At 45.8% G+C, this 14,116-nt stretch overlaps 1 protein-coding gene across 1 annotated transcript; it reads right to left on the minus strand.

The window, feature by feature from the left end:
- Nucleotides 1–9,498: 9,498 nt before the first annotated feature.
- On the minus strand, nt 9,499–13,110 carry LOC120449065 (protein hairy). Its single transcript, XM_039631361.2, has 3 exons — nt 12,510–13,110; nt 11,358–11,453; nt 9,499–11,233 (listed from the first exon to the last, which is right to left on the minus strand). The coding sequence occupies exons 1-3, from the start codon at nt 12,606–12,608 to the stop codon at nt 10,409–10,411; spliced, it is 1,020 nt and encodes a 339-aa protein (XP_039487295.1). The 5' UTR covers nt 12,609–13,110; the 3' UTR covers nt 9,499–10,408.
- Between the last annotated feature and the right edge of the window lie 1,006 nt (nt 13,111–14,116).

The raw sequence follows: 14,116 nt of genomic DNA on the forward strand, positions 1-14,116 counted from the left end.
GATTTTACAAATACGAGTATGTTTCCAAATTAGTAACAACATACTAAGCTTATTGAACCCTTGTTATTACGTTTTTAGCATGACTAACGCTTTAGCAATCGAAGGAGAATCGTAAATAAATCAGTGCGAACTTACATTGTTATTGTAATAGCAATATTACTAATGGGAAACATTTTACACACACTTCTGATAAAAGCAGGCTTAATTCCAAGAAATCGCTCGGAACCCTTCGCTTTCGCATTCTTGGAAAGTAATCTCCTATTACATTTCCGCTCTGTTACAACGGAGACCTTCAGAGGAACCACAGCCTTATCGCGAGCAGAGAGACAAGTGTAATTGGTTTTCGAGTGTGCAACCACCACCAGTCACTGGAGTTGGGCAAACTTACGCAACTCACTTCTTGGCCACAATGCATGAAAGGGCCTACCTGCGGCTTACTGGTTTACTGGCCAGCATTGCCTAATCCTGGCTAAAAAAAGGCGCCCAAAGGCTTACGACCCAAGGGGATTTCCATTGAAATCCCGCTCTGCGGCGGCGCACTTAACACCTAGACCAGACTAGACTGGACTGGCTAAAACCGAGGAGTCGGCGAAGGTGATCAAGTGATCAAGTGGACAGGGTGATCAGTGGTCAGTGGTCAGTAGTCAGTAGTCGGTGATTTGGCGGTGCTAATTACCCCTAAGCCAACGGCAGACATCATATATCAGACATTGCGGATTGTCGGACTGACGCATCTTGCCGTTGGCATTGCGAAACCTTGCATAATCATCGACAGACAGACACAAAGAGCGAGTGTGTCGCGTGATCAACGTTGTTGTCAGGCAGGGACTTAGTATCCAAATCCGTATCTGAATCTGGAGCTGTAGCTTTAGCTGTTGTTGTAGCTGTCGCTTCACGTGAAAGGCCTAATCCTTCACGCCGCCGTGTGCGAATCATTAGGAATTCGCTAAACGCAGTGTGTTAGGCGGCGGCGCGTCGTCGTTTAAATGTGATAATCGAGTGGTATTGCATTTAATTTTCAGCCCAAATAATACAGCCAGAAACTTTCCACCCGCCAGCAAAAGCACGGGATCCAGCCTTTCGGACTGAGACTCACATTCAGATACAGATACAGATACTGATCCATTGGCCGCACGCTCGGTTCATTGGCGCGTGCTGCTCTAATGTATCTGTGCGATTGCATGAGCAACTTGCGATTTACCAGATATACCCATATACCTATATACCCATATATATTCCATTTCGAGAGACACAAACTCCAAATTTCAGTCACAAGTCACAGGCGACGTCACAGTCACACGAACACTCAAAACAGCGGGGGGCATTCGAATTGTATTCATTTTATTTGGCGAGTCGCTAATTCTGAGTGCTAATAAGCATTTAGAGACATCGTTAGTTAGTACGTGGCAATCGGCGAGTGGGTCATTTCCGGCCAGCCATCAATATATGTTATTTTGATTGATTACCCCAAAAATTACTGGTCTGGTCATCAGCCTGGCTCATCGGGTTATTATCTCTGCGATGCGTCACAAGTTATTCGCACATTTGATATGCACCTAAAACCTACTATATTCTATATTCCCCAAGGGGCCATCTCAGGTTAATATCGGGTATTTCCCCAATTATTCGACAGTGCCTTCGGTCTTGCCAATTAAGCTTTGCTACGAAAAACATCTCCGGCACTTTGGCAATGTCACCGGGTTCATTATACAAATTGTGCGAGAACTTTCAGCGCCCTTAGAAGAATTTCAATAGCTTGCTCTAAGAATTTCAACAATGACAATCTCATTTTCCAATCACCGTCATTTTTTCCATATCTGCTGTCAGTTTAATGCCAAACGCAGGAATTTCATCACACTTTTGGCCCATCTATGAGTCATTTTATGGGAATCTGAGCATTAGTGCGTTGAACATGAGTAGATTGATGTTCTGATGAATGGTATCTGCCATGAGATGATTTCATGGCTTCTATCTTATCAATGAAAGCGTAATAATGCCAGCGAGATCTTTCTTCAAAAAAAACCCGGAAAATATTTGTTCTATTAATTGATCCATAAAACCAATTTACCCAGCTACCTCTGCTCTTTCGTGTAGACCTAATAAAACAAAGCCAGTAGCTCCAGGCTGCACTGATTTATGGTGCTCCCATATTGCCCCATTCGCCAAATAATTTCATTTGTCAAAGTCACCTTATCAAGAAGATCCATCGACTGCCCGCGGACATTGCGGACTTTGCATGATGGCAGTTCCATTACTCATACGCCAGCGAGTACACATGCACTTGACTTTGTCGCGCACTTGTGGCGGTGCACCCCATTTGAACTGTCCATCGTTAACACTTAACACTATAATGCCCCAAGCTGCCCGCGTGACCCGCTGGTGGATATGTACATATAAGCTCCCCATAGCCGTTGGTTAAGCCCCAACTTAAGTGCGACTATTTTTGGGGTCGGCCCGCTTCAAAGCGGATGTTTACCCCCCCCAAAATAGCTGGCGGATTTCCCCAGTCTGGACTGGCGTTTCCCCCAACATGTTATTGATTGCAGAAATGTAAGCCACGTGCTCTAGTGGCACAATGGATGAACTGAAACCGTATCACACGGCACACGCTTCGTGAAAACGAGGAACGGGAGCCACTTGAAAGATAATTGCTAACGAATTTATAGCCGAAAAAAAGTGTATGGGAGTATGTGTACATGTAGATCGATTGAAAAATACTCTGAAGTTATAATTTGAAACTAAATTATGATCAGTTAAACTTTCTGACCATAGCTGGCTGAATTTATGTATGGACAATAGACACCATTTGAATGTCATCCATTAGATGACTCATCGTTGTAACATCGTATTTTATATCGATCCAATAAACCGCCAATGATAATGTCATTGTCAACTCATTTGCCGAAGTTCAAGTGCCTGTTATTCATGAAAGCGAAACGCCAGAGAAGTCACGTTTGGAGCAACGCGATCGTCATCACATGGGCGTAATGCAGTCAAAGTGGGCGAGTGCGAGATGATGACCAGGAGTCCAAGGTGTCCAGGGTTCTACGACTGAGTGGTCCAGTAATCTGAGCAAACACTCTCCGCATTCGCACGCTCCAAATGACTGTGTCAACAAACACAATTCGCGGAAAAGCGAATCACAGTGCAAATTTGGAGCCCCACACCGACGGGCACGGGACAAGAGCTCACTTAGTTCGCCTGATTAGCGGGGCAATCAATCGGTTTTCATCGAATGGCAGCGATCGAATCCAGCTCCAAGCAAAAGGGGGTGGGGCTGTCAGAGAAAAAAATAAGAAAAAATAGTATAAAGATTTGCTCTCCTCCCCAACTTCGCCCCTAAAAAACTAACACAAAACTGTTGATCCATTAACACGTTTTGCGGCAGGAGGCGTGTGCTCTCCGTTGGTCGGCGGTTTTTGGGGCGTTTGGGTGTGGTTTTGGGGGGCGGTGGAGCCAGGCCATGGAGGGTGGTGAATGGTGGGTGGTGGGGGTGGGGGGGGTCAGGTGGTGTCCAAGGGTGGCGGCAACAGCAGCCAGTTAAGCAAACACAGCCGCGCACGCTGCAGTGGAATATTCCCACAGTTGCGTCAACGTCAATGCTCCGTTGTTTGGTGATTTCAATCAAAAAACACCGCGCAAATAAATCACAACAAAAATGTGCCAAGTCAACACAACAAAAGCAGATATCAGAATAACAGAAAGCAGAAAACTGGTAACCGCCGCACCGAATGGCAAACGATTCCCCTCCAAGTCCCCAAAACAAAGCCCCACTCTACAAGGAACACGGAAAAAAATATTATCAGGTTTAGTAAGTAAGCGCTGGGGAATTCAGAATAATATATAATGTAATTGGATATCAAATAAATCTTGTTTCGTCTTTGATTCTTCCACATATCGAAACTGCAAATCTACAATTAACAAAACCTAATACATGTCAGTGATCCCACTTACTTTCAAATTTGTTCAAAGTTTAGTGGAGATTGTTTTGGGAGTGCTCACTATATCACTTCTAAACATTTGTTCGGTATACCACAAATTCGAATTATTATAATTAATGTGTCTGTGTTCTTTACTCGTTAAAATAAAATATATTTTAAATCAATTTCAGCTTATAAATATTGTGTAGTGTAGAATTACAAAGATGGCTTGTCTTGTTCTTTAAATCTTTGTTCTTTGAGATACTTGGGCTTTGAATACTTTTTTTGGATTTTAATAATAAAATCAAGCATCAATTTTACTTGGATTTGAGAATTTTCCCATTTAGCTTTGTAATTTCTCTCTGTAATCAGCAGACCTGCGGAGATGAGTGTTAATTTCCGGCGGAGCAGAGGGTGTCTCTAGAGTGGGTCTGCAACTGGCACTGGGAGTGGAAGTGGGTATGGGATTGGGATCGGGAATGGAAGTGGGAGTGGGAGTGGGCGTGAATTCCCCGGGGCCAAACCTCCGAGTGGATCCACAATTCGATGGAAACACCAGCGGCAACGGGGACGGCGACCGCGACTGGCACCTGGTCGACGATTGACGTCCCGTCCCCGAAACCGAAACCGCGATGACTTTGGCGGTGCTAATCAGACGAGCACATGTTGACACTTCTCATTGGCGGGTCTCGAGCCGTTGATGTAAACCATGAAAATTTTCCACTTGCGGTGCAATGGGTCAGGCCCCAGTCTCCCAGTCTTCCAGCCTCCCAGACAGCCCCAATCCCACAGCAATGGCATTTTCCTCTGGCACGCGCACCAAAGTTTTTTCTTTTTCTGTTTAATTCAGCAGCTTGTGCTTTTGGTTCGCCGACAGTGCGAAACCGATAAGAATGACGGCGCTCCACCTAAAACCCGCGGAGCTTAGACACCTGTTAGCAGTTCCCAGCTGCTAAGTATTGCGATATTCTAAAGTGACACATATCGCAGATTAGACCAGTAATGCAGGAGCCTTAGTAATTTTGGCCAGCTTTAAGATTGCATCAGTGGCGTATGAGTAATGTCTCCGGCCAGTTATTTCGTTTTCTTTCGAAACGTAAAAGTAATATATAAACGTTAAATACAACCATTTTTTTAGGTACTTCAAGTACTTAAGACTTGTTACTGAAGTTAAGTTTTTGAAACGCAATAGACTCCTCTGCACCTGTAAGAGTTCCATTAACATTCCAAGCATTTCACCAAAGATATGGCCAATTACCAATGATAACGTCTAGACTGAAGACTGTGTAGTTTGGCTATAACTGTGGCTAACACTCAAAAACGCTAAATCCGCCTTATCAGATTATGCGGCAAATGAGCGCCGCAAACGCTGACCACTATCAACCAGAAGCTGCCCAATTAATTCCCCATTTTGGACTTAACCCACTCCTGGTGCGAAGCCCCCATATCGCTCACTCTTTTTCTCCACCACTCCACTTGACAAGTCAACAACCGTTTGGGTGAAGGTAATGGAAGTGGGGGCATTGGGAGTGTGGAGCCACCAAGACCGTATGCCCAGTATACTGCGCCATTTCCATTTTCAAATCAGTTTCAATGAAAGAACTCAAATTGCGTGACAGAAAACGTGATTCAAGTGGGTTCCGTTGGCGTATTAGCTGCATTGCCTTATTTATTTGTATATTTATTTACTTTTTCCACTTGGTATTGCTTGTTTCAATTTCCCAAAATAAACGGCTATATTTATTTATGTGAAATATTTTGCGTGGCCTGCAGTTTCCTATGCACGGGCTCTGCAAGTTTATGCACAGCACAGAACGCAACTCAAAAACGGAATGCAAAACAAATACAGAGAAATGAAAATGAGTGCACTGATAAAAATTCAAATTTAACAATAAACTTTGAGCTAGTGTAATTAAAGAACTACAAAGAAGAAGCCAGTGAATTATTATTATATTAGAATTACATTCTTTTACTAGTATATTTTTCTCTCTGCAATTCTGCAAGTGAGTTTGGAGTGATGCATGTATGTACATATATCGAAGCACCGTTGATATTTACATCAGGTGAAGCCAGCCCCCAACCCCAAGGATCCAATGGCATACGATCAGGTTGCTCGGTGGAATTGGTTCGCACCACTATGATCACCGGAATGGGGCGGTCACGTGCCGCTCAAGGTGATAAGGTGGTGGTGGTGGTGGTTCCCTTCGGTGGCTCAACTTAGGTGGTTTGGTGGTTTGCCCTATCAGCGATAGAGTGTGTAAACACCCCCACCGGAATTTTAATGGCGCAGTGTAAGGTGTAAAGTAGGTGAACTGGAGTTAGTTAGCGAACTGACCTTGCTCAGTGGTTGGGATGGTGGTTCGGGGTTCGTGGTTTGGGGTTCGGGAGTGGTTTGGCTAGTGCCACTTGAACCACCGAACAGCGAGTTGAATGTCAAAGTCACCGAATTCGATGCCGTCGCTTGTCTATGCTGAGCACGTCTGCTAGCCCAGAAGCAATACAACTAAAAACAAAACAAAAAAAAAACAAAATACCAGCCGAAACCAGACAAAACGACCTTGCCGTCTGTGTAACTGTGTTTAGGCCCAGTTAGCAGCTAGAATCTCATGAATCTCGTTGAATCTCAATCTCCTTGAACCGCCGCACATGGTTCAATAGCACCTAACATTTCCGAGATCCCCGTTCACGGGACTCGCGCTCATTTCATATGCGTTGCCTCTAATCAAGACTCGCAAAACGCGTTCAAAAGCCCATGGTAAACAAAGCTCGAAACACCGAAAATATACCAATCACAATAATAATCCAAACAAAGTCAGTGCGGGTGTCAAGAGCAGTCGGCGAGTCATTAAACTTGGCTCGCATTTGACATTGCCAATTGGCTGGTAGGGAAGTGGTAGTGGAAGTGGAATTGGCATTAGAGTCGCGAAATTTTTGGGTCATTCAACTTGTTTATGCGTACTCCCCGTATTCACCAGCTGCAGCCTCCTATGCCAATGGCGACTTCAACTCCGGATTATCTGGGCGGCAATTCGCCGAAAAATCTGCGACGACGACGAAGCGATCTTCAATTACCATGAATGAAGTGGAGTGAACTGGAGTAGAGTGGTGTGGTGTGGTGTGGTGCGATGCGATGCGAAGTGAGCTGCTCCATGCCGCACACAATTCCACGGAATGCTACACGAGTCGTCGTAAACAAACAGCTTTGTTTTTTCATTCATTTTTGGGGTCATTTGTCAGAGCAAAACGTGACAACTGGCGACTGGCGGCATTCCACGCAGTTGCGAATAGCCTCAAATGTCGCACCAGACCCTGAGTTCCCTGACTTCTCAGACTTCCCTACCACCAAATCACAACCCAAGTGAAACCCACAAGAACACAGTACCCAGTACCAAGTACCAAGTACCCCGAAGTTCTTTAATTTCGATTTCATTTGTGCGCAACTGTGGCAAATTCGTTTTGTGGAGTGGAGTGACTGCTGGCGTTGCCAAGCAGATCAAATTGAAGGACCACCGACTTTCAAGCGGAACCAAAAATGGGACGACATGCTGACTGCCGTCGAAGGAATGCGGCTATGCAAATTGCAATTTGCACAGAGTTCTGATCTGGAAATTAGGTAGCATGCATGAATTATAGGTAGCACTTAAGGTTTTTAAAAAACCTTACTGAAATATCTAAAAAATATAGCCCATCAAGAAAGCAAACAATTGGTATAATATGCAAGCAAAGATTTTATATTTGTTTGTTTTCAACCAGTAGGTACATTTCATTTTATTACTAATAGTTTAAGGAACTTTATTGTATCTATCATTAAAGGATTGCATTACTAATAAATGTGATGGGTAAATGTTATTCTTATATAAGCACAAACACTGCACATTTCATTCTGATTCAGGCTCCCTTGATATACATACATTAGTCATTTAATAAAAACCATTACTTTAAAATCCCAAAAGGCTAAGACCAATGAGTTATTTTTTTGGGGGGTTTTCTGATTAGAAAATTTAAATTCAAATTTGGTCCCCCAATGAAAACAGATTTTCGCCAATTAAAGCGAACGATGATGACTCAGTGGGCGCTTTTTATTCCCCCAATGGCGATTTCTTTGTAAATTAGCAGACATGCTGGCAAATTTTTTGAGGCTATTTCCAGCTAGACGAGCTGCGATGAGTAATCCTCATTAATGGGCCGAAAGTCGGTAACCCACTAATGACTAATCAAGTGCACTTTCGGTTCAGTGGGGCAACAGCCTGGTCATGCAACCACCCAACCACCCAACCACCCAACCACCCAACCACTCAACCACCAATCGGACTTTTCTCGAAGCGTGTTTCCAGTGTACTGTTCAGATTCCAGAACATGCGACATCTGAACGGCGTTGGCTGCGTGCAATCTTTACTTTGTTTTCACGACAATTTTCCCCGGACTTTGAGGTTGCACGAGTTATTTTTGTGAATAGCTGGCGAGTGAATGTGGGATCTAGTCATGCGGCGAATGAGAGTAGGCCCAGATTCAGACGCATTGCATCACGGGAGTGGCAGGCAAACTCTGCACTTGATTCACCAGCAAATGGGAAAACAAATTTATACACTTATCCGCTTTATCGCACTCATATTATCAGCATGATGCGGTATTTTTTCCGCAGACTTCGCGGAAACTTTTGTCACGAGCATGACGATTAATGGCCCAGGGATTTGCTTAGATAAGAGTGGCGGGGGTGCTATGTGAATATGTGAATTGAAGGGCGTGACTCGGTTCGGTTGCCACTGGGCAACAGATTTCCCTAATGACTGATTAACTTGTATGCGAGTATATCACTGCACTGGAATGGAGTGAAGTGGATATTTCCAGGGAAGTTCCATCGTTATCAGCCATACATGATCCATGGCGATATCCGATTGAGTTCCAACCAACGCGATCCGGATCGACTTTCCTGCGGCTATGGCTACGTGTATATTGGCCAACCTCTGGAAATTCCATATGCCTATAAAATTCGGTATTATGCTGAATCATCAGCCAAAGGAATTTTTGGCTTACTGCAATTAGAGCTAACCTGCGTTGAATTTCAAAATACACTCTTTTGCGACTTAACTTTTGCAGCAAAACTTTGCATGCAAAATCAATGGTTGAAATGCAAAATATTTTGAAATACTATTCGTCACAGCTGCTAGAATTCCTGGCTTATCAAACGGATGTGTGAAAATCAAAGCATTCCCATATAATATTTATGGCACACATATATCTATATCCGTTACGCTCTGGCCACAAAGAAACCTTCAACCCGTCGTGCCGATTACATTAGCAGAAACGACCACAATCGAGCCCCTTAAAACGTAGTAGTTGCAGTGTAGTATCGTCGATCCTCTCCAGCGGAATGAATTTCACCATGGCCATGCATGGTCATTATAATTAGCGTCGAAATTTGCTACGATAAGTCATAAGTCGTCGGGGGGCTCGATAAGTCTCTTGTCACTCTGACCGTTTAACCTCTAAAAATAAACAACATGGGACTTTCACCCGTTTAAAAAAGACCCCAGTAAAAGATAACCCAACAACCAGAATAACGAAACTGTTTTGCGTATTTGATTTTTTAGTAGAATCTTTTAAATTTATTTCTTTTTAGTGTGTTGTTTGTTTGTTTTTTTCTTTCTTGTTGATTTTTTTGCTTTTGCTTGCATAAAATTCTTGTTTTGTTTTTCTTAGAAGCTCATTATGTTCACTATATCACGTGGCCTTACGAATAGATTTTTGTGTTTTATAAATATAATTATTCTTTGATTAGACTTAAGAGCGAGAGAAATAACTAAGCGGCTTAGCTTAGCTGGCTATGGTACAAAACCTATACTTAAATGGAGATGTACATACGTCTATGTGTAAGAGTTATATGCTTTTGCGTTTATCTTTTTCATAAAAAGTATTTCAGCTTTTCAAGTGTTTTTTTCTTTTCACATTTCGATTTGCGGTGAGTGTGTTTTTGGAAGACTTTCGCTGATTTGCTGTTATTCAAAGAGTAATACATGATACATGAGGCAATTCAACACCAAGTACTTGGACTGAGGTAGTTTGGCGATGTCCTGGTAGAATACCGTTCTCTCAAATCGATTACATAATATAATAATAAATAAATTATAACAACGTTTGTGTGTTTGTGTGTGTTTGTGTGTGTTTGTGTGTGTGTGTGTGGGTGCGTCTGATGAAGGACCTTAGTCTCGCCGGCGGGTTTCCAGGATATAAGCGAGGAAACTGAGCCGACGAAGCCCGTGGACCGAGTTAGGATTCGCATGTTTGCAACACTTCAAAGCAACATTTGCGCAATCCCGGCGAATGATGTGAAATGTCTACGCGCATGCGCACAACGCCTGCGCCTGTGTGAGTTGGATGAGTTGTGAGTTGGATGAGTTGGATGAGTTGTGGGGGGGTCAGTCTTAAAAGCGGGAGATTCGATAGGGGGCTATCTTCAACTGCATATGTGCATATACAATAGACACCCTCTACCAGGGCCGCCAGGGCTGCTCCTCCTCCTTGATCTGCTTCTTGATCACCAGCGACAGGGGCTGCTGATCCATGGGCACGCGCTGGATGACCGATGGCTTGATGTCCATGGGCTCGTAGCTGGAGTTGGCCGGACTGGGCGGTGCGTAGCTGCAGCTGCTGCTGCTTCCGGGCGCCGACTCGTAACCGGCGGAGGAGTGCGAGCTGGCGGAACCGGTGCTGGCGGTGCGCTGTGGCATGCTAACCAACATGGGTTGCTGCTGTGCTGCTGCTGCGGCCGCTGCTGCGGCGGCGGCGGCGAGTTGCTGCTGCTGCTGTTGCTGGTGCTGCAGCAACTGTTGCTGCTGCTGCTGGGGCAGGCTCTGGGGCAGAACGAGGGCAATGCTGCCGTTGGGCAGCTTGGTGGGGATCACCTGCATGCCATTGGGCAGAAAGTAACCGCTGGCCGTCTGCTGGATCTGGCCAAAGAGGTAGGGCGCCGCTGCCGCCTGCTGGCTATCCTGCTCCGGCGAACTGGGCGGCGAGGGCAGCATCTGGGCGTGGATGGACTGTTGTTGCTGCTGGCGCTGCTGCTGGTGCAGCTCCGTCTTCACGCCATTGATGCAGTTGCTCAGGTGCTGCAGCAGGCGACGACGCTGGGCGGGCTCGATGCCGGGAAAGCGGCTAACCTCGTTCACACAGTCGGCGAATCCGGCCTTGAATTTGTTCACAATCTTGGGATCGGCGGCCTGCTGCATGGCTGCCTGCTGGCGCTGCAGCTCCTGCAGATGCTTCACTGTCTTCTCCAGAATGTCGGCCTTTTCCAATTTGGAGTGGCGAGCCGGCTAAAAGTAGAGAGAAAATAATTCGGAAATTAGTAAAATTTAACAAAAATAGTTTAGATGTTTTTCGAGTGTTTTATTAATTGAAAAACTTATATTTTTTTTTGTGATCTTGTCAGATACTTACGTCTTTTTTGGTGGCATCCAGAATCAGAGTTTTGAGTTCATTGAGACAGTTGTTAATACGGGCACGTCGGCGTTTCTCCATGATGGGCTTGTTCGACTGCAAGAGGCAAGAAATGGAAAAAACATCGATTAGTCACGGCTTTCGCATGGTTAATTTGACCTCATGCAGCGACCCAAAAATAGAGTAAGCTGCATGGGTCTACATTTGGATGGGCTGAGATCAAGGAGGAGGCGGCGGTGGCTGGTGAGGATCTGGGGGATCTGCGGGGAGCGAATTGACTGGCTGGCGGCCAAATTTAGTCGCACGGCGCGTGCTCTATTTATAGCGCCACTCGGCCGAGGCATTTATTTAAATATAGTTTGGCGGTTATAAATTACAGCCAGTGGCTATAAATAAACCAACCAGGTATGAGCGCAAAAAAAAAAAGAGAATGCGACAAGGTCAAAGCGGAAAATTCGAAGATGACAAAACTAGGTACATTATTATCTAGGGAGCACAAGTTGCCAAATTTGGACACGTACAAGTCAGCTTTTTTTTGCTGGCCAACTCAATGAACCGGTGCCGCTCGAATGGCCAAAAACGGCGGCTGATGACCGACAATTGCAGCCACCACGCGACGCACGCGCCAAGTGGAAGCCGAATCCGATTCCGAATCCGAGTCCAAATCCGAATCCGAATCTGGGAAGCTGGTGGGCAGTTGCGCCAGCCAATTTTGGGCGGCACTCATGAATGGATGGAGCGTGTGTAGTCGGAGTAGTATGCCATATGCCATATAGTAAATGCCACCAACGCGACGCGAGATAAATTCGCTTTGTGTTGGCGCGCCGACGGCGGTTGCGCTCTTTTTTTGGTCTGGCTCAGGTTGTTTTTCTTTTTTTATTCCCAACCAGCCATGTGGGAGATGGCTAAAAAGGAAATGCATTTGGGCAGCGGGATTGATGGGGCCAGTCGCCGCCCACAGTCGCGAATGGAAATCAACTTGAGCTCGAAGTGGGTGGCTCTCAATTAGGGGAATTCTCGATTTGGTTTGGTTTGCTTCGGTTCATTTAATCCACAGATTTCGGGGGAACTAGCGGTTCTGATTTAATCCATTGCGGGGAATGTTTTGAGGTCTTGGGTTTTTCGAGCTTGGTTTCCTCGATAGACACTTACCCGACGGTCACTTTTGAGCGGCGTCTCCTTGAGCTGGGCCGGCACAACGGCGGTGCCCAGAACGTTGGTCATGTTGGCTGCTGTTACGCCGGTAACCATTTCGGTCAGATATTGTTTGTTGAGTTTGAGGCACAGTTTGGGTTTCACTTGGCAGCAAATCTGAATTTGCTGCTCCTTGCAATATATGAGTTCACTGCTGTTTTAGCGTTTCAGTCGAATTCCGTTGACAGTTATATTTAATATTCAAGTTCACTTGGTTTCACTTTCGCGCAGCGTCGCAGAGAAGCACGTAAAATGGTATTGTTTCTGAGAGTTCTCTTGCTGTTTTCGTTTCGGTTTATCAAAGCGGAGCGATAGAACCTCACGCTACGAAATGCGGCAGACGAATGAGCAGCAGGTTCTGGCTGCAGTGCGATTAAAAGACCGAAACGACTCGGCACGAAGCAGCAGGATCGATCGTTCGGCTTTCCGATGCTCGAGCTCGCTATATATATATATATATGTGTGTGTATATATAAACGTGTATGCTTTACTGCGTCTGTAGGTTGCGGAGCGTAGCGGAACTACCTTATCGCTGGGCTCTCGGCGGACGACTGACGATTGATCGACAGGTTCGTGGGCTAAATCGCCGCTGCGAGACGCGAGCGCGAGCCACACGACCGCACCAATACAGTTGCAGTGGCATTGCGGCTACCTAGGGGAATACTTTATGCGCTACCTGCTCGCACGAGTGTGTGCGTGCATCTGTTTGTCTGCTGTGTTCGTGTGAGTATGTGTGTGCTTGCGAGCGGTACCTAAAGTACACACCGCGTTACTCATACGCCCCCGTGGCTCGCGGGAATGGGCATTTCTTCCTTTTTGGAAATCACACTGCGAAACCCCCATTGGTGATCGTCGCTCGATTAGCGATCGGTTTGGCTTCACTCAGGGATTCACAAGAGGCTGTGTTTTCTGCCCCTGCTGATGGTGGTCTTGGTGCTGGTGGTGTTGGTGCTGGTGGTGGTGGTGCTGTTAGTGGTGCTGCTTCTGCGGTGGTTTCTGTTTCTGGTGGCTCGCCGTTTCGTCGTGGTTTGCTGATTCATGCGGCCAACGCGACGACGTCCCATAGAAGGTGAAAATAGCTGGCTATATGACGCCACCCCAGCAGTGCGACAGGTTCGCTTTTTTGTGTGTGCTGTGTGTATCTGCGGCTCGGGGGTCGCTAAACAGTAAACAAGATCACAAGGTTGTGCGCACGCCAGGCGGAAGTGGGTGGTTCGCTGGTTGGGTGGTTGGAAGGTTGGTTATTCGGGCAGTGGGTGGTGGCTGGTAGCTATAGTTTTGCCCATAGCATTTTCCAGACCAGTCTGTACAACAGACGACTCACTCATTCAGCATGCCGTGCGCCTCAATTAAGTGAAGGTCGCCCTTTTGGCTTTTGATCGATAGCCGCCGACGGGCTGAATGAAATGGAAATCGTTATGGACAAGGCTGCGTGGATCACACGTGCTCCGCCGGACGCTTAGATTCAGTTTGATGGCTTCTACGTGCGCCGCTGGCTTTTCACGTTTTACACATACTTATGTATAATATTATGTTTTGTTTGGTGTAATGATTTATCGAAGGTT

Source organism: Drosophila santomea, chromosome 3L (genome assembly GCF_016746245.2).
Source record: "Drosophila santomea strain STO CAGO 1482 chromosome 3L, Prin_Dsan_1.1, whole genome shotgun sequence".
In the NCBI taxonomy this organism is placed as follows: Eukaryota; Metazoa; Arthropoda; class Insecta; order Diptera; family Drosophilidae; genus Drosophila; species Drosophila santomea.

Excerpts from the sequence above, each read along its gene's own strand:
- LOC120449065 (XM_039631361.2), bottom strand. The coding sequence starts at position 12,608 with ATGGTTACCGGCGTAACAGCAGCCAACATGACCAACGTTCTGGGCACC. Across the intron at positions 11,454-12,509 it reads CGCTCAAAAGTGACCGTCGG|TCGAACAAGCCCATCATGGA; the intron begins GTAAGTGTCTAT and ends TGCCTCTTGCAG. Across the intron at positions 11,234-11,357 it reads TGGATGCCACCAAAAAAGAC|CCGGCTCGCCACTCCAAATT; the intron begins GTAAGTATCTGA and ends CTCTACTTTTAG.